The sequence below is a fragment of the Pantherophis guttatus genome, chromosome 13 (genome assembly GCF_059756535.1).
Source record: "Pantherophis guttatus breed Tessera chromosome 13, ASM5975653v1, whole genome shotgun sequence".
Taxonomy (NCBI): domain Eukaryota; kingdom Metazoa; phylum Chordata; class Lepidosauria; order Squamata; family Colubridae; genus Pantherophis; species Pantherophis guttatus.
This window is the reverse complement of record NC_142075.1, coordinates 21,933,295-21,959,290: the sequence shown is the minus strand read 5'-3', so window position 1 is coordinate 21,959,290 and position 25,996 is coordinate 21,933,295. Positions and strand designations below refer to the sequence as shown.

Here is a 25,996-nt window from a genome sequence, read left to right as displayed (position 1 = left end):
TTATGAATGAAAATTCTATATTATGTATATATTTCAATCTCATGTTTCTGCTTTTATGTATAAAATTATACATACGTGTATTTATGAATGAAAAGTCTATATTGTGTATATATTTCTATATCATGTCTGTTTCTACTACGTTTTTTATGTATAAAAGTATGTTATACATAAATTTAATTCATCTGTTTCTGAATGAAAATTCTATGTTATGTATATATTTCTATATCATGTCTTATGTTTCTGCTACGTTTTTTACGTATAAAATTATGTTATACATAAATATATGTATTTATGAATGAAAATTCTATATTTGATATATATATATATTTCTCCTACGCAGCAGGAAAACATAACGGCAACCTTGGCTTGGGGGGGTGGGGGTGGGGGGGAGCGGTTTATGGGAACTGTAGTCCAAATCAAGGCCAGGGCAGCTGCACCGGTGGAACCTCTGCCTGTCTCTTTTGCTTTTGTGTTTCAAAGGATTCGAACGATTTCTCGGGGGAAAAAAAAGATCCCGGGCGGGCTCCGAAGTCACTCCGGTTCCGCCATCGCCCTCCTGCTCCCCTTTGCTCCAAGATTGGCAGCGATTCTCCCGGGAGCCGCTCCGGATTGAAGAACTACATTACCCAGCTTGCTCAGCCTGGTTTGCCTGGAAGAGGCGTGGCGGCGGGGGTCTCTTTCACTCTTTTTTCTTTCTTTTTTTTTTCCTCCTTCTTTTTTTTCGCTTCGGCTTGGGGGGAAAAAAAAAAAAAAAAGGGATCGGGACTCGGTCGGAAATCCCCCAGCATGGCTAACGAATTAAGAGGTGAGTTGCAAAAGCGAAGCGAAGCCGATTCCGCCGCCGGCCAGGTTGCAAAAAAAAATAAATAAATGCAAAATTGCAAAATAATTGCAAAAAAAAAAAGGCGAGCTGGGCGGGATCGCATTGCAAAAAAAAAATAATAAAAATGAATGAATCTCGGCTGGGAAAGAGCTGCCAGAGGTTGCAAGCTGGATGGAGGGCGGTGTGTGTGTGTGGGGGGTGTCTTGGGGAGGGGGGTCTTGGTGGGGGTGTGGAGAAGAAGAAGAAGAAGCCCCCCTTTGACCCCCCCCCGGCGGAAAAATCCTGATGCCCGTGCAAAACATGCCTCCGTTGGACTTTTCGCCTGCCGAAGCGTTGTATACTGTGGTGGGGTGGTGGGTGGTGGGTGATGGCTTGGATTTGAGGCGGTGGGCGCGCTTCTGCCTGTAAACTGGGTGGAAAAGCCAACAATCCCCCCTCCCCTCCGGTGGAAGAGCCCTGATGCTTTAGCAGATGCTGCATTTAGGGTTGCTTGCATACCTAAGCGCTGTATACTTTGGTGGTGGTGGGAGTGATGGGCTGGGGGGGGTTGCATTTGAGGCGGTGGGCGCGCTTCTGCCTGTAAACTGGGTGGAAAAGCCAACAATCCCCCCCCCCCCGGAAGATCCTTGATGCCCCAGCAGATGCTGCATTCAGGGTCCTTTGCCTGCCTAAGCGCTGTATACTTTGGTGGTGGTGGGAGTGATGGGCTGGGGGGGGTTGCATTTGAGGCGGTGGGCGCGCTTCTGCCTGTAAACTGGGTGGAAAAGCCAACAATGCCCCCCCCCCCCCCCGTGGAAGAGCCCTGATGCCCCAGCAGATGCTGCATTCAGGGTCCCTTGCCTGCCTAAGCGCTGTATACTTTGGTGGGGGTGGGAGTGATGGGCTGTAGGGGGGTTGCATTTGAGGCGGTGGGCGCGCTTCTGCCTGTAAACTGGGTGGAAAAACCAACAATCCCCCCTCCCCCCTCCCCGTGGAAGAGCCCTGATGCCTTAGCAGATGCTGCATTCAGGGTCTCTTGCCTGCCTAAGCGCTGTATACTTCGGTGGGGGTGGGAGTGATGGGCTGTAGGGGGGTTGCATTTGAGGCGGTGGGCGCGCTTCTGCCTGTAAACTGGGTGGAAAAACCAACAACCCCCCCCCCCCCGTGGAAGAGCCCTGATGCCCCAGCAGATGCTGCATTCAGGGTCCTTTGCCTGCCTAAGCGCTGTATATACTTTGATGGGGTGGTGGAGGAAGGGCTGGGAGGGGAATTCAGGGCGGTGGGCACGCTTCTGCCTGTAAACTGGGTGGAAAAGCCCTGAGGCCTGAGCAGAGGCTGCACTCAGGGTCCTTTGCCTGCTTAAGCGCTGTATATTCTGGGGAGAGTGTAGAGGGGGTGCTAGGGTGGGGTCGGGGGGGGGGACTTTGGGGGCAGTGGGCATGCTCCGGCCGAGAACAATTCTCCCACCACTGGGTGGAAGAGCCCTGATGCCCCAGCAAACACTGCCTTCAGGGTCCCTTGCCTGCGTAAGCGCTGTATACTCTGGTGGGGTGGTGGGTGATGGGTTGGGAGGGGAATTTGGGGCGGTGGGCACGCTCCTGCCTGCCAACCGGACGGAAAAGCGCTGATGGCCAAGCAGACGCTGCATTCAGGGTCCTTTGCCCGCCTAAGCGCTGTATACTCTAGGGAGAGTGTAGAGGGGGTGCTGGCTGGGTAGGTGGGTGGGTGGGCTGCTCGACTGCAGGGGGGACTTGGGGGGGCTCTGGCCGAGAACAGTCTCCCCCCCACTGGGCGGAAGAGCGCTGATGCCGGAGTTCATGGACTTTCAACTGTCTTAAGCGCTTTATACTCTGGTGTGGGGGGGTGGGCCTCGGGGGTGGGGGGCTGTCTGAATAGATAGGGGGAGGAATTGAGGGACATGGGGGTGCTCCTGCTGTGGACAACTCCCTTGGAGAACGGGAGAAGAGCGCTGATGCCCAGTTGGTGTTGTATTCATGGCCCTTTGCCTGCCTAAGCGCTGTATACAGGTAGTCCTCGACTTTTAACAGCGGTTCGTTTAGTGACCGCTGTTGAAGTTAAACCGGCACTGAAAAAAAGCGACTTATGGCCGTTTTTCACACTTAACAACCGTTGCAACATCCCTGCGGGTCACGTGATGAAAGTTCAGGTCACTTGGCAACTGACTCCATTGATGACGGTTGCGGTGTCCCGAGGTCACCTGATCCCCTCTTGCGACCTTCCGACGAGCAACCGTCAACGGGGAAGCCAGATTCACTTAACAACCGTGCTGCTAACTTAACAACTGCCGTCATTCTAAAATGATCTTAGTTGGATGTTTTAAATTTGGCCGAATGATTGAATTATTTTAATAAGCTTTTAATTTTTGTTGTAAGTCCACAAGTCTTAAAGCTGCCAAGTTTGAAGACCTCTGGCTTAGTCACTGTGACAAGAAAAGTCTTAAAATCGGACTTAAAACTCGCTTAACAACTGTCTTGCTTAGCGACGGAATTTGGGGGCTCCATTGTGGTCATAAATCAAGGACTACTACCTGTATTCAGGTGAGGTGGAGGGGGGGGTTTAGCAATGCTTTCTGAATCCAACCGTTGAGTTTTATGGAGCTTCCCCTCTCCTCCCAGGCGGAGAGTTACAGTACCGGATGCCCAGGTGGGGTCCGGAGTGGGAAATCTGCTTTTCAGACCCTGCCCACCCCCCTCCGGTGTCTGCTCAGAGGGGAATCTCTAACCTGCCTACCTGGCTGCCGATATAGAGAGGCATCCTGCGGTCACGTGGTTTCCTTGCCCCCCCCCCCCCTCCGGCCTTATGGCAGGGAGCCTATGGGCCAGATCTAAAATTCAAAAAGCGAGGGAGATCAGACGAGGCTATTGGGTGGAAGGTACCTGGAGACCCCCAACCCCCTCTTTGCAGTAATCCACAGTTCTTGCCAAGCTCACCTGAGTTTGGAAACTAAGCTGCATTAAGCCTGTGGGTGGGTGGGTGGGGGGAGATTATATTCCAAATTATCCTGGGAAATAGGGTGTTTTTTTTTAAAAAAAAAACCAAAAATCTAGAGAAAACTCAACGTGATCATTTTCAATCACAGCATCTTGGCTCGAAGGGGCCTTCGGGTGGGGGGGGACTCCCTGCAAAGATGCGTTAAACAATCCACCTTTTACGGTTAACTATGATGTGTGAATTTGTCTTTGGGGGGGGGGGACTTCAGTGGGGTGGTTTTCCAGCCCTTCTTGCAGATGCTGGATCTGAAATGGAGGCCTTTGGCAAAGGAAACCGTGTGCTGGAATCTTGAGCTACGGTGGTTGCTGTGTTAAGGAGATCAACCTGGGCCAAGATTGCCTGACGCGTAATATTTCTGTCTGGGGAAGCAGGTTCCTCTCCAACGTCTCTGGATTTTGCATGGACGAATGCAGAAAAATCTGCAGAAATCCGTAGTGGTTTTCTCGCTCTCCGTCTGCCCTGAGTTGTTCCCAAAATAGCCATTTATCTCAGGTCAAGTCAGGCACGCGATGCTACCCTTTAGAACTGCTGCAGCTGTTTATAGCAAATCAAGTGTCCCTGTAAATCTTAATCCTCGTCATCCTTTATCCCTTCGCTTTTCTCTCCGCGGGGATGGACAAACGGATAAAAACGGCCCAATTTATTATATTAAAAAAATGAGATTGTGCTTTGTTTGCACTGCTTGTTGTCTCACAGTGAAATCAACTCTTGATGATATATTAACCGGCTGATTGGAACCCAGCAAAATATTTAATCTTTAATCCTAGTTTTTTGGGATGAGCCAAAAATTGGCTGGGTTCCTAAAGCGAAGGCATTCAGGAAGTCCGGTCTTACAAAATCGTAATGGTGAGGTTTGCACGGCACGATTTTATAATTTAACTCGAGCAGAAAGAGCGTTAACGCTTCTTTGCGAGGTCGTGTCCTGGATTCACTTCTCTCTGCGTTAAATAATTCTAGGTGGAGGCTAGTTAAGCACTAGAGAATTTTTTTGTAGGAAGTGGCCAGACTGAGCCCAAAGGAGGGGTCAAATGTGTCATCAGTCACGAATCCCTGAGTGCCAACCAGAGATCTAAGCCCAGCCCACCTTGAATTCCCTTCTTAACTCCCGCTGATTTGCCTTGACTGTTAATACTTCAGATTCTTCTAGAGCAGGGGTGTCAAATTCAATTTCATTGAGGGCCGCATCAGGTTGTGTTTGACCTCCCGAGCTCTGTTTTCGCTGGCAGAGGTATCGGTCCTTCGCTGTTTCCAGATCCGGCCCCCAGGCCTTACGTTTGACACCTCTGTTCTAGAGGACAAGCTTGCAATAAATCTTTATCGTCATTTGGACCAGGGGTGGGTTCTAAATTTTTTTACTACCGGTTCTGTGGGTGTGGTTTATTTTGTGGGCGTGGCTTGGTGAGGGGGGGGTAATGTGACTGGGTGGGTGTGGCCAACTTTTTTTTTTTTTTTACTTTTAAAAGCATTTTTTTTACAACCTTAAGAGGTTGCAGGAAAAAAATGCTTTTAAAAGCCTCTGATGATCAGGCAACTCAGCTGGGATCGCCAGAGGCTTTTAAAGGCATTTTTTTTTCTACAACCTCTTTGGCCAAAGAGGTTGTAGAAAAAATGCTTTTAAAAGCCTCTGACGATCCCAGATGAGCCGTGCAATCATCAGAGGCTTTTTTTTTTTTACTTTTAAAAGCATTTTTTCGGCCAAAGAGGTTGTAGAAAAAATGCTTTTAAAAGTTAAAAAAAAAAAAGCCTCTGATGAGGTAGGCGGGGTAAGTGAGCGGCGACCGGGCCGGGGACTGGCTTGGGGGCGTGGCCAGCCAATGTTATTACCAGTTCTCCGAATTACTACAAATTTTTATTACCGGTTCTTGCGAACCGGGAGCAACCCACCACTGATTTGGACTGCACGAATCTCCTGATTTCCCCCGCGCTTGGCATTTTTATTTCCTTGTATGAAATCATCACCTTGGGGGGAAAAAACGAGCTTTCCAGAATCGTCTTTCAAACCAAACTGAGCAACCTCATGTCTAGTTTAATGAAAAGAAGGACTAGGGGAGACACGATGTCAGTGTTCCAATATCTCAGGGGCTGCCCCAAAGAAGAGGGAGTCAAGCTATTCTCCAAAGCACCTGAAGGCAGGACAAGAAGCAACGGGTGGAAACTCATCAAGGAGAGAAGCAACCTAGAACTAAGGAGAAATTTCCTCACAGTGAGAACAATTAATCAGTGGAACCACTTGCCTCCAGAAGTTGTGAATGCTCCAACACTGGAAATTTTTAAGAAGATGTTGGATAACCATTTGTCTGGTTTCGTGCCTAAGCAGGGGGTTGGACTAGAAGACCTCCCAAGGTCCCTTCCAACTCTGTTATTCTGTTCTATTCTAACCTGTACTCGGTTATAAAATGGTCAACGAGATGGGGATGCTTGTGAGATGGTGTCCTTGAATGACTTCTTCTTCCCCTTCTTCCTCTTCCTCTCTCTTTTTGGCTCGCTCAGTGTTTCCCCTGGCATGTGCCGTGCAGAACTACGCATGGGGTAAGCCAGGACGGGATAGCCAAGTGGCCAGGCTCTTAGAAAGCAATGACCCGATGGCACAGATTGACGCCGACAAGCCGTACGCTGAGGTGAGTCCTCGTTCTTGCACATCCACCAAGTTTCCGGCATCTGTTTTTCAAAATTTCACTCTGCTCTTCCTTCCCACGAAGCCGAAGAAACCGAATGAGTTAAGAAAACAGAGCAAAAGAAAATCTTGCGCAGCCGTCCCGAAGACAAGATTTGAGAGTCATGGTCGTTTCCGTGAGGGTGATGAGTTCTATCCGTTGAGGTTGTGCCGTTGAGTTCACTGCCAACCCATAATTGTATATAAGTGTGCCTTCAAGTCAGCGTTGACTCCTAGCGATTGGCCTGGGAAAGTCTTTGCAGTTTTCTTGACGAGTTTTTGGAAGTGTTGGTTTGCCATTGTTTCCTGCCTAGGGCTGAGAGTAAGTGACTGGCCCAAGGTCGCCTGGTTGGGTTCATGCCGAAGGTGGGACTAGAACTCCCCATGTCCTGGTGATTGGCCCACTGTCATCCAGACAGCTTTAATGCCTAATGAAGGATTAGAACTCAAGGTTTTCTGGTGACTGACCCAAAGTCACCTAGCTGGCTTTCATACCAACCATGGGACTAGAACTCACAGTCTCCTGGTGATTGGCCCAAAGTCACCTAGCTGGCTTTCATACCAACCATATATGAACTAGAACTCACGGTCTCCTGGTGATTGACCCAAAGTCACCTAGCTGGCTTCCATACCAACCATGGGACTAGAACTCACGGTCTCCCAGTTTTTAAGCCCTAGATTATAACGGGAGCCAGTATGTTGAGCCCATCCCTTTGCTAAGATCAGGATTGCGTCTCTGAGTGGGTTGACTCATCATGGGAAGCCACGGTTGATCTAACCAGGATTACAACATCCATCCCAATGGTCTGGGCTCACTTTTCATGTTACGCCATAACCGCAAGGCGCTCTGGGATTCCCCAATGCCATTTTTCTCTTCCTTTCCAGCTCTGGATGGGTGCTCACCCAAAAGGTGATGCGGTCATTCTGGATAACCGCATTCCCCAAAAGACTTTAAGCCAATGGATCGCGGATAACCCTGCCTGCCTGGGGTCAAAGGTGAAGGACAGCTTTCAAGGTCAGCTGCCTTTCCTCTTCAAAGTGCTGTCGGTCAACACAGCTTTGTCCATTCAGGCCCACCCTACCAAGGTAAGGGGTTTTCCTTGGATATGTGTGGGAATATTCTGCCATTTTCCAGTTGCAATTTCTCTTGGCTGATGGCCCTCAATAGATTGTCTTGAGGTTGGTGCTATCACGCCTCTGGTTTTAACTCTTTTTCTTTTGGGGAAGGGAGATATGTGGTGTGCTATTATTTTAAAACCTTACACTTATATTTTTTGGGGGGGTGGGGTGATGAGTTTCAAAACGGCAGAAAACTACATTGCATTTAGAAAAAGCTTTGGGTTTCAGAAAACAGTGTAGAGAACATGGCTTGCCACTAAGGTAAAGGTTCCCCTCGCACATATGTGCTAGTTGTTCCCGACTCTAGGGGGCGGTGCTCATCTCCGTTTCAAAGCCGAAAAGCCAGCTCTGTCCGAAGACATCTCCATGGTCATGTGGCTGGCATGACTCAACGCCAAAGGCGCATGGAACGCTGTTCCCTTCCCACCAAAGGGGGTCCCTATTTTTCTACTTGCGTTTTTTACGTGCTTTCGAACTGCTAGGTTGGCAGAAGCTGGGACAAGTCACGGGAGCTCACCCTGTTACGCGGCACTAGGGATTCGAACCGCTGAATTGCTGACCTTTCGATCGACAAGCTCAGCGTCTGAGCCACTGAGCCACCGTGTCCCTTTTTGGCTTGATTCCAGAAACGTTTGATTCAGCTCTTATCTCGTCAGTTTTCCTGCAAATTGCTTCTGGGCATTCTGCCAACCACAGTAAGATTACGGTTTATCTGAAATGCTGTGCCTCAGAATTGAGTTATTCTTTGGATTCTTGTCGGCTGTTAATGAAGTTAAATTAACAGCCCTTGTTCAGAAAAGACTGATTTAACCTGTGTTCGAACAACTACTAAGAAAGCTCATTAGTAGCCCTTAATTAGTAAACTAAGGTTTGTACGGACTTTGTGTGTGCTGCGTTCTTTGGGGTCCGTAGCTGGGGCAGAACAACGTCTCACTGGCACACATCAGTCCTACACTCAACCTTATACAAGGGACAGATCATCAGGCCAGCTCAGTTGACTTCCATCTCTGTGGGCTTCCAACTCAGCTGCTTATAACAGTAGGAAACTTTTTGGATCCATCTCCAAATTTGATTACTTCTGGGTCATTTCTGATCTTTTGGGATTGGGTTGCTACTCTTCACTAGTCCACCTGTCTGTGCCTCTGAGGTCCCTCCCAGATTCTGCGATTCATCGATCAGAAAATGATCAGGTATCATGTTCAGTGATCAAAGCTGACTTGGACCCTGGTCAATGGACCTGTTGCCCGTTTCTTCTCTCTTAGGAACTGGCAGAGAAACTTCATGCTCAATATCCAGAACACTATCCAGACACCAATCACAAGCCTGAGATGGCCATCGCCCTAACTCCCTTTGAAGGATTGTGCGGTTTCCGGCCCGTGGAAGAGATTGTAGCTTTCCTGCAGCGTAAGTATGCGATGTGAAAGAGGAAAAAGATCACCGGATCTTAGAAAGATAAATGATCTGGTTTAGTAGATCCTGAGAGTTTTGGACAGGTTTCTTACTTAGAATGTTGCATTGGGGAGACGGAAAACGTTGCATTGGGTACCTCTCTGATGAGGTGATTAGTTAATGACTTTTTTTTGAGTTAATGTAATTGTAGAGCAAAATAATAATAATAACTTTATTGTCGTTGTATGTGTATACACAGTATAGCCCTACAACGAAATTCACTTAACCCCCAAAGACCAGGTCTAACACACATAACAATCCCCAAACACACTTCCACCCACCACAAATTCCCCACCCCTAAACCACCCAAACATCCACACAACAGACCAAGTAATGCTGTCCAACAGCTCACTGATGGTGGCCCTTTAGTTCATTGTTGAGTGCAATTATAGCTCTGGGATAAAAACTATTCAGAAGACGTGTGGTCCGAGTTTTAATTGTTCCATATCTTCTGCCAGAAAGCAACAGTCCAAAAAGATTGTAAGCAGGATGGGAAGAGTCTCTGAGAATGTTATGCAACTTCCTCAAACAGCGAGATTCGAAGATGTCATCCAGGGCTGGTAGCTGGAGCCCAATGATATTCTGGGCAATTTTAATGATTCTCTGTAGAGCTTTTTTGTCCGCTACAGAGCTGCTCCCATACCATGCAAGAATGCCGTATGTCAGGACACTCTCAATGGTGCTGCGATAGTAGGACGGAAGTAGATGCTGAGATAGATTTATCTTCCTGAGCATTCTCGGGAAGTACAGCCTCTTCTGTGCCTTCTTCACAAGCATGTTAACATTCATAGTCCATGAGAAGTCCTTCAAGATATCTCATGCCTATCCTGAATCTTGAGATATTCAAGTTTCAGTGTAGAAAAGGTATGAATTTCAGACATGAATACGCGATGAACTCTTAGAACTTAAGAGTCACCATATCTCCAAAGAGTTTGTTTTTGCCCAATTGGTGCCAACCTCAGTAGGTAGACTACATCATGAGATCCATTCCATAGAAGGGCTAAAACTACTTTGATGGAGATTGGCAATGTGGTGCGGTGGCCTAGAGGTGGAGCTCTCGCCTCACAATCAGGAGGCTGTGAGTTCGATCCTAGTAAAGGTAGATATTTCTCTCTCTCTGGGCACAATGAGAATATATCTGCTGAACAAAACCCTGCACTGGTGACAGGAAGGGCATCCAGCCAGTAAACACTCAGCTCCATTCAGTTGCCCAGACTCCACCCCACAAGGAATTATTAAAAAAAGATGATGATGATGGAGATTGGCTATCTCCACCAAGGTCATCTCTTGTGTTCTGTATAATCCAAGAGACTAAATGAAAGGTCAGCCACCCGTTAGCCATGCGTGCGGTGGACTCCCACTATCTCTCTGGCCTTTCTACAGATGTCCCTGAGTTTCGAGCTCTGATCGGGAACGTAGCAGCGGAACAACTGGAGCGAAGTGGGAGAGATGACCCCCGTGGCGTGTCAGCTGCTCTGAGGGTCTGCTTCACCAGGATGATGAAGAGCGAGAAGAAAGTCTTTGTTGATCACCTCAACCAGCTGGTCAAGCGGATTTCCCAGGAAGGTTAGTCGTGTGTAGGACAGGGGTCTCCAACCTTGGCAACCTTAAGATTTGTGGACTTCAATTCCCAGAGTTCCTCAGCCAGCAAAGCTCTGTGAGTCTTAAAGTTGACAAGGTTGGAGACAGACCCCTGGTGTAGGAGATCAGGAGAGGTTAATACAGAGCTGCAACCTGGACCCGTATTCCTGAAATCACTTTTCATGATAGCATCAGTCAATCTGACCTGAATTCTAAGCTAAAGAAGGCTGGATTATGTAGTCACCTCTGGGTGTTTCAGTGGTTCCAAGTTTGGTGTCAGGGTTCTGACCGATGCCCTAATTAAATCATGAGCCTCACGCCAAGCTTCAAAAGAAATCCAGTTATTTATTAGGAGCTTCATGTCGGCATGATCCAAGTGAAGCCAACTCTGACCTCAATTTAATTCACGCCTTGGCTCTGACCCTGTTCCCCCCTCCCTCCCCCCAAGAAGTGTCCTCAGTCACATTCCTCAACGAAGCAATTTCGCAGATTGTAGAAGTCACTCCCTCCGGCCACTGTGGGTCTGCGTGGAGATGACCTTGACATTGCCGGCTGGAATGTGCTTTGTTTTAACTGAAATGCAAGTTCCCTGATGCAGCTTTGAGGCTTGACTCCCCATCCCCCTACCTATGGCAACTCGAGAGCAGGCCAAAGGAATGCTTCGTGACTTGACATTTGGTTTTATGAAGAAATGTAAAATTGGGGATTATGGAAAGAATGAGTACACCATTAAGAGCTCTCTTCCAAGCTATGGATTTCTTTAAGGAGCCTTTATGGTTGAAGTCCTTCAAGATCCCGCTTTCCCCTGGACTTGAGCTTTGGTGGACCTCAACAAGGTCCCCATCATCCTGTTTCCACAGTCTGGAAACTTCGCTATTCTGTAGGATCACTTTTGGGGGACTCTTCTGTAAGGCTAATCTGAAGACACTGAAGTGTATCAGGGTGAAGGTGTTGATGGCACCATAAAAAGCCCACCTTGGACCAGTCCTTGCTCAATTCCCTTTCCTATGTCTTATTCTCCAGCTGCTGCAGGAAAAGATATTTCAGCCAGTTGTGGCGAACTCCTTCTCAAGTTACACTCTCAGTACCCGGGCGATATCGGTTGCTTTGTTATCTACTTCCTGAACCAGATGAAGCTGCAGCCTGGGCAATGTATGTTCCTGGGAGCAAATGAACCTCACGCCTACCTCTACGGAGGTGAGTTTCTTCATAAGAAGCAAGCACCTGCATGAAATGGCGTGGGAGAGAGTTGGCATTTTGGGTCTCTCTTAACCAAAGGGCCACGGTTGAGTTCCCACATTATCTTAAGCCAGCATTCCTCAACGTTCGTTGATTTAAGATGTGTGGATTTCAGTTCCCAGAATTTTTTGGGAATCCAATCACTTTGGTCACTTTAAGGTGTGCGGATGTCAACCTGCGGAATTCAACCTTGGTCACTTTTAAGACGTGTGGACTTCAACTCCCAGAATTCCCCAGCCAACGTGGCTGGCTGGGGAATTCTGGAAGCTGAAGTCCACAGATCTCAATATTGCCAAAGTGACTTCAGCCATAATGTGACTTTCTGACTCGGTGTCAGATCTGAGCACCACTAGCTAATGAGTGCCTGTCCTTCCTCTACAGACTGCATCGAATGTATGGCCTGTTCCGACAACACGGTGCGCGCTGGTCTGACGCCCAAATACATCGACGTCCTGACCCTGTGCGAAATGTTGAACTACACCCCAGCTCCTGCCAGCTCAAAGTTGCTGGCCCCTACTCAAAGCCGCCTGGATCCTTGCGTCTCCCTGTACGACCCTCCCATTCCAGATTTTGCTGTCATGAGGATAGAGGTAAGGATTCCCCCTCTCGTGAAATCACATTTGTCACAATTTACAAGTGTAATGTTGTGATCCGCCAGCAGCCTGCGGAGCTGGCAGCGGAGTAGGATAGCGATGAGGTTGAGGAGGAACATGGGCCAGTCCTGGAGGCTGGGGAAGGCCCAGATGAGGGCTCTGAGTCGGAGGCAGAGTTGGGGCCAGGGGCATCTGGGAGTGGTGTGCAGACTCCAGAGCCTCCAGAGGCTGACAATAGAGAGGCAGAAGAACAGGAGGAGCCTGTTCCTAGTGCACGTATGAGAAGAGCTGCCAGAAGGCAGGAGCAGCTAAAGCAAAGAGGACGACTCGGGAGTAGGGCCAAGAGTTGATTGGCCCCTCCCATAAGGCTTAAAAGACCAGCAATGGCTCTTAGCCTCTTTGCCGGAAAACAACCGTTGAGAGAATTGCTTCGTGTTTGGCTGTAGTTATTTCTTCTGTTCCTGAACTGTTGCCAAGAAAAGCCTTTGGCAGTTTGCCTAATTATCCCAAGGTCAGAGATAAACTGAAGACTGGTGTTTTGAGGACTTTGCTTTCATTTAATTTAGAATACGCTGAGAATGAGTTAATTTTCAGCTGTTTTAATAAAATCTGTTTATTTGTTGGAACTGTTTTGCATTTAATATCAGTTACGTGGGCCTGGGTCACAACATTAATGAGCAGGCTCCATTCGGGCCGTAAGAGAATTTCTCCCTCTCTTTGGCTGTATTCCTGCTTGCTGCTAAGACATAACCGAGTTTATTCAGCTTTTGCTTCATCCGTTGCTATAGTGTGATCCAGGTTTTAGGACATAAGACAATATGAGAACATGGCCAGCTGTGTTTCATGATTAAGCAAACCATGGCTTCATGTATGTAATGCCAACCCAGAAATCACCTGGCTAAGAGGTTAACATAACGGGTAGACCAGTTTCTCTGAGCAGAAAAGGATGATCACTTATTCTGGTAGCATCCCCAAAATTTCTTCGGGGAGAATTTTCTAAAAAAAACAGAAGGAATGGACAGACAGTTGTGATTCTAATTTTGGTTTGTTTTTTTTAAAATAAATCTGTGCCTTCAGTCCATTTTCTTCTGGAATTCGGCTCCTTTGTCCTATTTGGGATGCTTGCAAGTGTAGAAGGAATTCTGGTTTTGGTCTGTTACAGCTTCAGTTGCTTCCTGTTCCAGTTTCAGCTACTTCCTGTTCCAGTTTCAGCTACTTCCTGTTTGTTTCCCTTGTTTCTGTCCTAGTTTCAGTTGTTTCCTGTTCCAGGTTCAGTTGCTTCCTCTTCCAGTTGCTTCCTGTTCCAGGTTCAGTTGCTTCCTGTTTCAGTTTCACTTGCTTCCTGTTACAGTTTCAGTTGCTTCCTGTTCCTGGTTCAGTAGCTTCCTGTTCCAGGTTCAATTGTTTCCTGTTTCAGTTTCACTTGCTTCCTGTTCCAGGTTCAGTTGCTTCCTGTTTCAGTTTCACCTACTTCCCGTTACAGCTTGTTGCTTCCAGCTCAAGCTTCAGTTGCTTCCTGTTTCAGTTGCTTCCTGTTCCAGGTTCAGTTGCTTCCTGTACCACTAACGCAGGGAAACTTTTCTTCTCTTTTACTTCCTGCATCGAGCAACACCTCTGCTTTTTTCTTACAGATCCCTTCCTCCATTAAGCTGTACCTCATTTCAGCCATCGATTCGGCAAGCATCTTGCTCACGGTCCACGGATCTGCCGTCGGCACTTCCACAGCAGCTGCATCTGAAATGATCCTACGTCCCGGCACCGTGTTGTTCATCTCTGCCAATGAGAGTCTCTCTTTGCATTTTAATTCTCCGGAAGGGATGGTTCTCTTCCGGGCTTGCTGCCTCTTGTAATAAGGGACACCAAGCAATTTTTCCTCCTTAGAGTAACTCAGGATCAGTAGAAGCTGCACTTGGTCTAACATCTCTCCGGTTTGTTTCATCCATCAAGGACCGAGGCTCAGGCTGCCCAGGAATATCAACGGTCTTCTCTCTTTGGTTGGCTTTTGGCCAACGCTCCATTGGTTCCAAAAATGTAGGGTTGGAAATGCTTTGGTAGCCCTGCTTGCCCCTTCAGCGGAGCCACATGGAGGCTGTGGGCGCAATGCTTTTGTTAATTCTGACTTGCCAAAAGAACACGATGTCTCTCAATAGATGCTTCTCCTGTGTCATGCTTCCTATAGTAGAGTGGGTGGCAGGTGTGAAATTCAGCAGGTTCTGGAGAACTGGTAGTGGAAATTTTGAGCAGTTCGGAGAACCAGCCAATATCACCTCTGGCTGGACCCAGAGTGGGGTGGGAATGGGGATTTTGCAGTATCCTTCCCCTGGAGTGGGGTGGGAATGGAGATTTTGCAGTATCGTTGCCCTGGAGTGGGGTGGGAATGGGGATTTTGCAGTATCCTTCCCCTGGAGTGGGTGGGGATGGAGATTTTGCAATATCCTTCTCCCAGGAGTGGGGTGGGAATGGAGATTTTGCAGTATCCTTCTTCTGCCACGCCCACCAAGCCACACCATACCCAAGTCACGCCCACCGAACCGATAGTAAAAAAAATTGAATTTCACCACTGGTGCATGATCTCTTTTTATCTTAAGACTAAGATAAGTGTTTTTACAACTTTGGCAACTTCCAAGATGGATGGACCTTAACTCCCAGAAACCTCCCAAATTTTGAGGTTGGCAAATGAATGAGGTGGTTGAAGAGGGCCACAGAGTCATCGATGATGATTTAATTTGGTTAATGACAGTGGTCAAAAATTGGCCCAGTCATGTGATGGCTTGCCTAATGACTACACTAATTCGGGTCCCCCATTGCGGTCGTAAGCCGAGGACTACCTGAAACCTCTATGGAGATTCTCAAGTCATCCAAGGTCCCGGTTGTCCCCAAAGATGCCCTTTATTAAGAGGCAAGAGGACTTTCCGGTTTTTCTTTTGAAGATGTTTCGCTTCTCATCCAAGAAGCTTCTTCAGCTCTGACCGGATGGTGGGGATTGGAAGGCTTTCCTCGGGGAGACAGACAAACCTCCAAGTGGCCTCAACGACCCTCTAAAAAGGATGCAAAGGACCAGCTGTCTGCAAGGAATATAAATCTTTCCGTTCCCCACCATTCAGTCAGAGCTAAAGAAGCTCCTTGGATGAGGAGCGAAATGTCTTCTAAGAAAAACCAGAAAGCCCAGCTGCCTCTTGATAAAAGCACCTTTGGGACCTCCTGAAATGTTTTCACTGGGCAAGACTTCGACCTGTATTATCCTCTTTCACACATACACATACACTGACTCTGGCCCTCAGACTGCACCCTGACAAGCATCCCAACCTGTAGACCTTTTGATCAAAGCACTAGACGTCTTAATGAGCCTTGAATATTGTGCCAATCCAGCCGTCGCATTAACCCATGATCTTTGGCCTACAGCTGTGATGGCAAACCTATGGCACGCGTGCCAGAAGTGGCATGCAGAGGCCTCTCTGTGGGCACGCCCGCTGTCGCCAACTGCTTTTCTGCATTTCCGGCATTTTGTGGGCCGTTTTCAGGGCAATTTGGGGCTGTTTTCAGGCAGTTTTTGGCCCAAAAAACGGCCAGAAAACAGCAAAAAACCAGGCCATTTTCCGAGCCGTTTTCAGGCCCAAAAAACAGGCATGCACTCATCAGCCAGCTGGTCCTCGCAGGCACCAGAGCACCGGAAAACGGCCTGAAAACAGCCAAAAAACAAGCCATTTTTCAGGCTGTTTTCCGAGCCATTTTCAGACCTTTTTTGGGGCAGTTTTCAGGCCCGAAAAACAGGCATAGGCGCACTGGCCAGCTGTTCTTCAGGTTTCCAGTGCTCCAGCACCCACATATGCACGCGCATTCCGGTTTGGGCACTCGGTGCCAAAAAAGTTCACTATCGCTGGTCTAGAGGTTAAGGCACCAGGTGGCTGCGAGTTCTAGTCCTGCCGTAGGCATGAAAGCCGGCTGGGTGACTTTGGGCCACTCACTCTCAGCCCAACCTACCTCAAAGGGTTGTTGTTGTTGTGGGGAAAATAGGAGGAGGAAGGGATTAAAAACAAATATGGGCGGAATAAAAACCAAATAAATAAAAAATAAATGCTTTTGTTTCCCCAGGCGTGACGAGCTATGTTTCCTGGGTTGTTGTTGTTTTTTAAAAAAAATAGCATGCTATACAAACCCAGTTTATGGATGAGTATGCTGATCTAAAGGTCTAGCTGGCAGACTTACCAAGGTGAGGACATCAGTTTCAGATAAACAAAGGGACAAAGTGTGTAGTGTAGAAGGTACTTTATTCGATAAGACGCTTTCCTTGGTTAGACTGTACAAAAAAAAAAAGACACACAATGAACCGAATATACAATAATATTAAATATCCTGTAAGATTGTCTTCTGTGCTATTCAGGTTTTTGTTTTTTTTTTAAAAAAAACTTCATGTAATGCATTTTAGTGCTTTAAGGCAGCTTTGAAAATAAAGTCTATTGGGCAGATTTAGTGGGTATCTGTTCTAAAAATGCCTGTAGAATCATCCGTTCACTCAGCTTTGCAGCAGAGAGCTGAGTGAAGATGCGTTGTATAATGCCTGCTAGTATCTTAATTCTTCCCTTGCAAAATTATATCTCCTATAATTTTATACCAAATTTATATTTCGCTGATAAAGAAATAAAGGGAGACTAGCATAGATCTATTTCAAGCTATTTAGCTCTCATCAGCTAGCCATACCCTTACTCGGATTTGAACTTGGGCTGCCTGCATGTTAGGCAGCTGTATTAACCTCTGAGGCACAGGTTCTCCTCCCTTCATCAGCTTGAGCCATGGGAGAGATTAAGCCCAAGTTCAAATCCAAATAAGGGTATGGCTAGCTGATGAGAGTTAAATAGCTTGAAATAGATCTATACCAGTCTCCCTTTATTTCTTTATCAGCAAAATATAAATTTGGTATAAAATGGTTTGTCGTGAATGCGACTGCTTGAGGGCTCCTGGATTGGAGCTGAAAGGCGAAAGGGATGCAGTATGCTCCCTTCCCACATGCTGGGGTAGACCAGGTATCTTGATAGAAAAACACTTAATATCCTATAATATATATAGGCTTTGGATTAGATCAGGAGTTTTCAAACTTGGCGACTTTTAAGACTTCTGGACTTCAACTCCCAGAATTCAGTGTTAGCTGAAATTCTGGGAATTGGAAGTCTTCACAAGTCTTAAGAGTTGCCAAGTTTGGAGAACCTTGGACTAGATGATCTTTAAGATCCCATCTAAGCCTTAAATTCTGAGTCTATGACGATACGCGTCATTAAAGTTCATTGAACGAACTGAGTAACATGGGCTCCGTTGTGAACATTGTAGTTTCTGGTCCTGGACAAAAAGCATCTATGGCACTCCGGCCAACAAAGGAGTCCCTTTTTTCCTAATAAATGCAAAGGAACTGTAGCTTTTTTTAAAAAAGTAAATAAATAAATAGCAAAACCAAAGATATTGGTTTAGCTTAGTACAATTTTCGCCACTATACTATAATATTCGCCACTATCGGCACAACTTCCTCCAACCTAGTATTTGCCTCCTCCTCGGTGGTTAAGACTTCCAAATCTGAATTTCTACCAATTGTAATCTGGCACGGATGGAGGGAAAAGAATGGGAAATGCCGATTTTATAGCTCTACCAAGCCAATTCTGCAAAGATTTGTACATACAAGGTCACTTTTTTAAAAAAATTAACTTGCTGGTGAGGTTTCCCAGCAGGGAAAAAAATAAAATAAAAAATAATCCCCCGTTACCTGCTAGTAACTGGATAGTTTTGATTAAATATGTCTGGAGAAATCAGATTTGGGATTGAAAAAACCCAGATAACCAGTAGAAGGCAGCGTAGAAGCAGCCGTGATGCTGTGTTTTGGCTGCCATCTACTGGCCACCCGTAGCTTTTGCAATCCGCATCAGGAAGCTCTGCATAATTTCCAGTGGCATCTCTGTGTTTCACCCTGGGACCATGTCAAAGACGTTGACTTTGAGAGGGGTCTACGACAATTCACCGCAGCCAACTCGCCGTGAGGCAAGAGTTACACTAATATGTCAAAGAAATGGTGGAACAGAATCCTTAAAGGACGCAAAAGGAGGGACCAAATGAAATGTGAATGACCGAAATGAAAATAATTTTAAAAATTATTTCAAATGATGAAGTGGAATTGCCGAGATGGCCACGGCAAATTAATCCCATTCCGTTTTGAGAGAGCCACAAGACATAAGCCTCAAGAGCAAGTTGTGAGTATGAGGAAGAAGTGGCCTTAATTTTTTTGGGGGGGAAGGAGGCTGCGAGCAGAAGCGAGATGTTTAGGATGTCGACACTGGGACATCCTTCTCAAATTGCAGGAATGCAGTGGAAGAACTGCAGATCTTCTACGATCAAACTTGGGAGATGACATTGAGTTCCCCCCCAACCAATGAAGCGAAGATGGACAATTTCATGTTGATGAACTCTACTACACTCTGATTACATCATCTCCCATCCAAGATCCAGAACATCCTATCCAACATCCAGAAATCCCACCACACCTTGTCACTAGAGATGGACATAGCGGCTGTCCCATCAATGTCTCCGACATGTCGGTTGAGACATGCCGCTTCAGAACAACTGATTTAAAATGGTCAAGTACAGACCGTTTCTGTTCTGGGTCAGTCGGTGTTGGTGATCTAAGACTAGATCTTGACTCTTCTTCCCCAGAACTGCTTGCCACACAAGTTACACACTTACACAGTCTCTGCAAACTGCCTAAAACTCATCCTTTGTTACAAGGAGGTCCAGAAGTGAAATGGGCTGAGAGCATGCAAGGGTCCTTTTCCACGGGTTAATTTCATGCAGAAGATCCTTGGTGGTCTTCATGGGCTTTCTAAGCATGGGGGATGATAGGACCTTCATCCGCTTGAAGGACATCAAGTTTAGAAAACACTAAAAGTAATGGATAGCTTGATAACGCAAGAGCTGTACGTGACCTGCAAAACTGATGAGCCCAGGTATCTAGAAAGCTTCAACCTTGTCCTCCTCACTTAGCTTCCTCTTATTTCCTTTACCGCCCCCAAAAAGGAAATGGGTCCAAAGCAACCCCAAAAAAATCCCATCTATCAAATAAATCAATTTGTTCAAGAATTGTCAACCATCTCTTGCACATTTAAGGCCAGTAGTTTCCCAGAAGATTTGCAGTTTCATGGCCCAACTTGCCCATGGATCCGAGTGGGGCATCCTTCAAACAGAAGGATAAGCTATTGCTAAGGTTAGGTGGCCTTGAGACTCTTTCAGGAGATCAATTAAAGGCTGAATATTAGAGCTCAGGCATCTTACAACCTCCTTCCCTTTTACTTACTCCCTAAAGAGAACGGAATGAGCGACCCAATGTTTGTAGTAATTAAAGCCATCGACAGGCTGGTTGGAGACGAAGAAAAGACCCATGTCCTCAAGAAAACGTGGTGCAACCTGCTCTCCCCCTCATGCAAGACAAGATCTCCATTCTAAAGAGGTCCTGCAGAAACATCTCAAGAACTTCGCTCTCGTCAGAAAAAGCAACCTGGGAGTAAATCTCTTCCTTCTGTCTCTATGCAGCATTTCCTCCCCCGCTTTGTGTATTGACCTCCAATATATTGTAAACCTAGTCATCGAGATTGCTATTGTTCACTTTTACACGCACACACAGGTTTTCTGTTCACCTTTTATGGGGATTAACCCTTGCCTCCTGATCAGTCCCTCAGGAGTGCCGAATCTGTCCAGAGAAGCAACCTCTCTTTGCACAGGGCATCCATCAGCCTCCTGAATACTTAACAGTTAATACACTTCTACGTCGCACCATCCAGAAGGCGCTTGGAGCTCTGAGCAAGGTGCCAACAGTGCAGTGCCTTGCCCTTCCAGGGGCCGAATCTCCAGGGTTGCCCCCACCCCCAGTCCCGCTGATTTGACCTAAAGTTCAGGGCTGGGCTCAGCGGGGATCCAAAACAAAGAGAGGAATTTGGGAAAGAAAAGTGCTGAATCCTTGACCCGTGTTAGTGCAGCTCTCCCAAGGCTTCTTCCTACTGGATGGAGCAGGAGGCGGAGTCGCCAAAGCAACAGGAGCAGAGTGAGGACGAAATGGGCTTTGGGGGGATCAGATCGAGATCCTCGTCGTCAGGGATCTCATCCAAACGGTAGCCGTCCTGCAGCAATTGCCGACTGAGATCCTGGTTGACCTGAGGGGGGAAAAAGATATGGAATAATAACTTTATTCTGAGAGTCTGCCGGGTGATTTGGGGCCGATCACCGGGAGATGGTGAGTTCTAGTCCTGCCTTAGGCATGAAAGTTGGCTGGGTGATTTTGGCCCAATCACCAGGAGACGGTGAGTTCTAGTGCTGTCTTAGACATTAAAGTTGGCTGGGTGACTTTGGATCAATCACCAGGAGATGGTGAGTTCTAGTCCTGCCTTAGGCATGAAAGTTGGCTGGGTGATTTTGGGCCGATCACCGGGAGACGGTGAGTTCTAGTGCTGTCTTGGACATGAAAGTTGGCTGGGTGACTTTGGATCAATCACCAGGAGACGGTGAGTTCTAGTGCTGTCTTGGACATGAAAGTTGGCTGGGTGACTTTGGATCAATCACCAGGAGACGGTGAGTTCTAGTGCTGTCTTAGACATTAAAGTTGGCTGGGTGACTATGGGCCGATCGCCAGGAGACGGTGAGTTCTAGTCCCACCTTAGGCATGAAAGTTGGCTGGATCACTTTGGGCCAATCACCAGGAGACAAGAGAGTTCTAGTACTGCCTTAGGTATGAAAATTGGCCGGGTGACTTTGGGCCAATCACCAGGAGACGGAGAGTTCTAGTCCTGCCTTAGGCATGAAAGCAGACTGGATGTCTTTGGGCCAGTCCCTTTCTCTCATCACAACCCACCTCTCAGGACTGTTGTGGGGGGGGGGGAACAGGAGGAAGGAGTAGTGTGTGAGTTCTCTGCCTTTAGTTATATATAAAAATAATAATAAAGGCAGAATATAAATAAAATAAAACAATAACAACAACATTCGGGGCTGTCTCTAGAACTTTTAGCCGATCCATTTCACAGACACAAAGATGCACGCACAAAATTAAATTTAGCCCCAAATTCCACAAACGAGGATTAGCATTTGAATCCTAACTGGTACCTTTCTGCTGCAGCTCAAGTTTCCTTCTCAAAAGTCTCCTGTGGTTGGGAGCCCGAACAGGCACAGCAGGATAAGTGTGTGTAGCAAACACTTGCCTGTCTTAAAGAAGCTCATAAGACAGCTAACCCAGGAAACAATTATTAAATTACTTAAAATTCAATTATTAAATTATAAAATGCCAGACTTGCCTCTGCTGAGGAATAACCGGAGGAACATCTGGATTCCAGGTCATCGCTAAGAGAAGAAAATGAAAGACAAGTTGAAAGGATGCTACAAGCCCCATTTTTAGTTGCCAACCCATCCGTAGAAACCAACAGGCCTCCCATAAGATTGTAAGAAGCTGCCCTGTGATCGATCCGCATTTTTCAATAAAGATTTGGGAGAGGCTGCTTAGGCGAAGTATTTATTCTTGGAGCTGAGAGCTAACCGACTTCCCCCCCGCCCCCTCTAGCCACAGAGATCATTATTTCCTTCTTTTGTCGTATAGCTGGCGCTTGGTCGTAAACGTCCGGTCGTTAAGTCGAGGACCACCTCTGTAGAGCCAACTCAATTGAGGGGACAGGACTGTCAATCAAGGTTTTTCAAACCCAAAAAAGTCAAGCAGTGCTTACATGCCTCTCACCTGTCGGAATCAAGGGCCACCAAAGTTTCATCTGAAGTCTGGCTGAGCGCAGTGTAGCCCTTGTTGAATTTCACCGTCCTGGTAAAAGAAGAAGAAACTACCGTGAAGCTACCATGCGCAGTGGGGGTGGAAGGGGAGAGTGTAGGGCGTGAACAGAAGACCAAAAACAGATATCCACCTGTAATTTCTTTCTTGGAGCCTGGGGAGGGTGAAAACGGCCTTCCCCACCCCACCCCCGGAGGCCCTCTGAAGGCCGGAAACGACCTGTTTTCCAACTTCCAGTGGGACCAGAAGGCCCGTTTTTTGCCCTCCCCAGGCTCCAGAGGCTTTCTAGGAGCTTGGAGAGGGCAAAAATGCCCCCCCCCCCGAGCCTCTTTCCTGACTTCCGGTGGGCCCGGAAGGCCCGGAAATTAGCCAGCTGGTGCGCGCATGCCTGCTGGAACTGAGCTAGGGCAACGCTGGCGTGCCCACCGATATGGCGACACGTGCCACCTGTGGCACGCGTGCCATAGGTTCACCATCACGGAGCTAGATCAAACTAAATTTACTAACACTAGGGAATTCCTGGAAACTCAGCATTCAGACAAATTAGCCATCGACAGATACATAGAGATAAACCACACTTGCAGACCATTCAAGAGAGAGACTAAAAAAGCTAAGAAGGAAACCAAAAGACCGGAACACATCCTCCCCAGCAGCTTAAACCCAGATAAGCAGGGATAAACACCAGGCAAACGATCGAGCGGATAACAATACCCTAATCAAGGAACTGCAAGGAGAAAACCCTACTCCCTTTAAATCCGGTAGGGCAAGCTACTGTATAGAAAAAAGGGAGCAAACCCTCTATAATGTCCTTCTATCCGCGGCTGTCAAGCCAGCATACCATACATCCCTGGCCGATCCTGAAAAACCAGAACTGTCACCGCCATTCAACAAGAAAAGGACACATGAACGCTGACCTCACGCCTCCTGGTTTGGGCTGTTGCCGGACGGCTCCTGAAAGCACCCCTTTCTTCCGCAGCATTGCCTTCGCCATCTCGCGATGTTTTTCTGCGACACCCAAAAAAAAAAAAGAGAGAGAGAAATTCAGCAACTGGCTGTACTCTTTGGGCTTCTGTAAATAACCCAACTTTTACAGCTATCGGTAACATCTCGTCTTTTTGCCCAAAATCAGCCTTTTGGTTCTGGGTACAACAGGCCCACTGTGAACAGCTGGTTCACCTAACGGTCACCATGGGTGATCCGCGTTATGACCGTCATGACTTCTGACCTTAAAATGGGCAGGCTCCATTACAGTCGTTAAGTTGAGGACTACCTATAATCAGCACATTTCTGGGGAGGTGGAAAAAAACGTGCGTGGTTTTACTTACGTAGCTTATCCTGAATAGAAGATGGTTTGTGCATAATGTAGGGGCCTCTTTTCTCTACTGGGGGGTCTCGGCACAACCTTCGTTTGTCCATTTGCCCCTGAAAAAGGAAAGGGGGGAGTGAGAAGTTGAAAGAGCCATTGCATTGGAGACTGACCGAAAAAATACAAAATCCAATCATATCTCTTTGGTAGATTGAATGGAATAGGAATAGGAATAGGAATAGGAATAGGAATAGGAATAGGAATAGGAATAGGAATAGGAATAGGAAAGAATAGGATAGAATAGAATAGAATAGAATAGAATAGAATAGAATAGAATAGAATAGAATAGAATAGAATAGAATAGAATAGAATAGAATTCTTTATTGGCCAAGTGTGATTGGCCACACAAGGAATTTGTCTTGGTGCATATGCTCTCAGTGTACATAAAAAGACAAGATACATTCATCAAGAATCATAAGGTACAACACTTAATGATAGTCATAGGGTACAAATAAGCAATCAAATCATACTAGGAAACTATCCATATAAGTATACAAGCAACCAAGTTACAGTCATACAGTCATAAGTGGGAGGAGATGGCTGATAGGAACAATCAGAAAATTAATATCTATTACTCTACTATCGCAGCACCATTGAGAGTGTCCTGACATACGGCATTCTTGCATGGTATGGGAGCAGCTCTGTAGCGGACGAAAAAGCTCTACAAAGAATCATTAAAACTGCCCAGAATATCATCAGGCTCCAGCTACCAGCCCTGGATGACATCTTCGAATCTCGCTGTTTGAGGAAGTTGCATAACATTCTCAGAGACTCTTCTCATCCTGCTTACAATCTTTTTGGACTGTTGCCTTCTGGCAGAAGATACAGAACAATTAAAACTCGGACCACACGTCTTCTGAATAGTTTTTATCCCAGAGCTATAATTGCACTCAACCATGAACTAAAGGGCCACCATCAGTGAGCTGTTGGACAGCATTACTTGGTCTGTTGTGTGGATGTTTGGGTGGTGGGTGGGAGTGTGTTTTGGGGATTGTTATGTGTGTTGGACCTGGTCTTTGGGGGTTAAGTGAATTTCATTGTATGGGTACAAGCCCCCTCACCCCCTTGCTCTGCCCAATTTTCCAAAGAGTTAGAAAGCCTCTCCCCACCAAAACACCAATCTTTAGGGGTGGGGGGGGGGTGTTAAGAGTCGAGGGGGGGGCGTGTAGAATTTATTCTCCCCCACTGGGCCAGGCTGGGAAAGCCTGGATCTCCCTCCTTCCTTTGATGTTATTAATGGAGCCTCCCAGGCCAGGAGCAGTCTACCCCCCCCTCCACCGTCTCCTCCAATAGGAAGACCAGAAGAAGCAGCTGGGGGATTTTTTTTTTTTTTTTTTTTTGGTGGAGGGGAGGCTTCTCAGAGGCATGAAGGGCCCAACTCAGAGACCCCCCCAACCCATCCAGACTCCCCCAACCCCCACCCTAACCACCACCACCCACCCTTCCCACTTTCCAAAGAGTTAGGAAGCCTCTCCCCCACCAAAACACCAACCTTGAGGGGTGGGAGTGGGTGGGGGTTAGGGTCGGGTATAGAGTTTACTCTCCCTTACTAGGCCAGGCTGGGAAAGCCTGGATCTCCCTCCTTCCTTTGACGTTATGAATGGAGCCTCCCCAGCCAGGAGCAGTCTACCCTCCCTCCTGCAATTGGAAGACCAGAAGAAGAAGAAGCTAGGGGATTTTTTTTTTGGTGGGGGGGGGGCTTCTCAGAGGCCTGAAGGGCCCAACTCAGAGAGACCCCCCCAACCCATTCAGACCCCGACCCCTGCCCAACTTTCTAAAGGGTTAGGAAGCCTCTCCCCACCAAAACACTTACCTTGAGGGGTGGGGGGTTAGGGTCGGGGGGAGTATAGAATTTATTCTCCCCTACTGGGCAGGCTGGGAAAGCCTGGATCTCCCTCCTTCTTTTGATGTTATTAATGGAGCCTCCCCAGCCAGGAGCAGTCTACCCCCCCCGCCCCATCTCCTCCAATAGGAAGACCAGAAGAAGAATAAGCTGGCTTCTTCTCTGAGGCTTCTCAGAGGCCTGAAGGGCCGAACTCAGAGAGACCCCCAACCCCTACAGACCCCGACCCACCCACCCCCAACCTCCCAGGCCTGATCCAGCCGGGCTGACCCAGAATCACCAGGCCGGCCAGGAAGAGGCTGTCCCCGCCGGCTCGCTTTCCCAGCCTCACCAGGTCGCCGCTGGGCCCGAGGTGCGGCCCGGCCTCCTTTCCCCGCGGCGGCTCCTCCTCGCCTCCGTCTCCCGTCGCCATCGCCGCTTCTGGCTGAGACGGTTCCCCCCACCCCACACGCCACACCCCGAAGCCACGCCCACCCCGTCATCGCGCCACTCCGCCAATAGGAAACGCGACGCCGCCGTCCCTTGTTCAAAATTAGCCTCCGACGTTCT

The 25,996-nt window shown here is 47.5% G+C and overlaps 2 protein-coding genes across 3 annotated transcripts; one reads left to right on the top strand and one right to left on the bottom strand.

The window, feature by feature from the left end:
* The first annotated feature begins 326 nt into the window (after positions 1–326).
* MPI (mannose phosphate isomerase) lies at positions 327–14,597 on the top strand. Of its 2 annotated transcripts, none has more exons than XM_034409563.3 (8): positions 327–805; positions 6,305–6,432; positions 7,353–7,553; positions 8,849–8,990; positions 10,419–10,601; positions 11,640–11,813; positions 12,237–12,445; positions 14,080–14,597. In XM_034409563.3, the coding sequence occupies exons 1-8, from the start codon at positions 787–789 to the stop codon at positions 14,296–14,298; spliced, it is 1,275 nt and encodes a 424-aa protein (XP_034265454.1). In that variant the 5' UTR covers positions 327–786; the 3' UTR covers positions 14,299–14,597. The 2 variants fall into 2 exon arrangements, 1 of the variants encoding a protein (XP_034265454.1); XR_015729794.1 differs by having other exon boundaries at positions 485–805; positions 12,237–13,717; positions 13,756–14,597.
* Positions 14,598–16,699: 2,102 nt separating this feature from the next.
* Positions 16,700–25,918, bottom strand: FAM219B (family with sequence similarity 219 member B). Its single transcript, XM_060689468.2, has 6 exons — positions 25,779–25,918; positions 23,564–23,660; positions 23,153–23,243; positions 22,194–22,271; positions 21,760–21,805; positions 16,700–20,628 (listed from the first exon to the last, which is right to left on the bottom strand). The coding sequence occupies exons 1-6, from the start codon at positions 25,857–25,859 to the stop codon at positions 20,473–20,475; spliced, it is 549 nt and encodes a 182-aa protein (XP_060545451.2). The 5' UTR covers positions 25,860–25,918; the 3' UTR covers positions 16,700–20,472.
* Between the last annotated feature and the right edge of the window lie 78 nt (positions 25,919–25,996).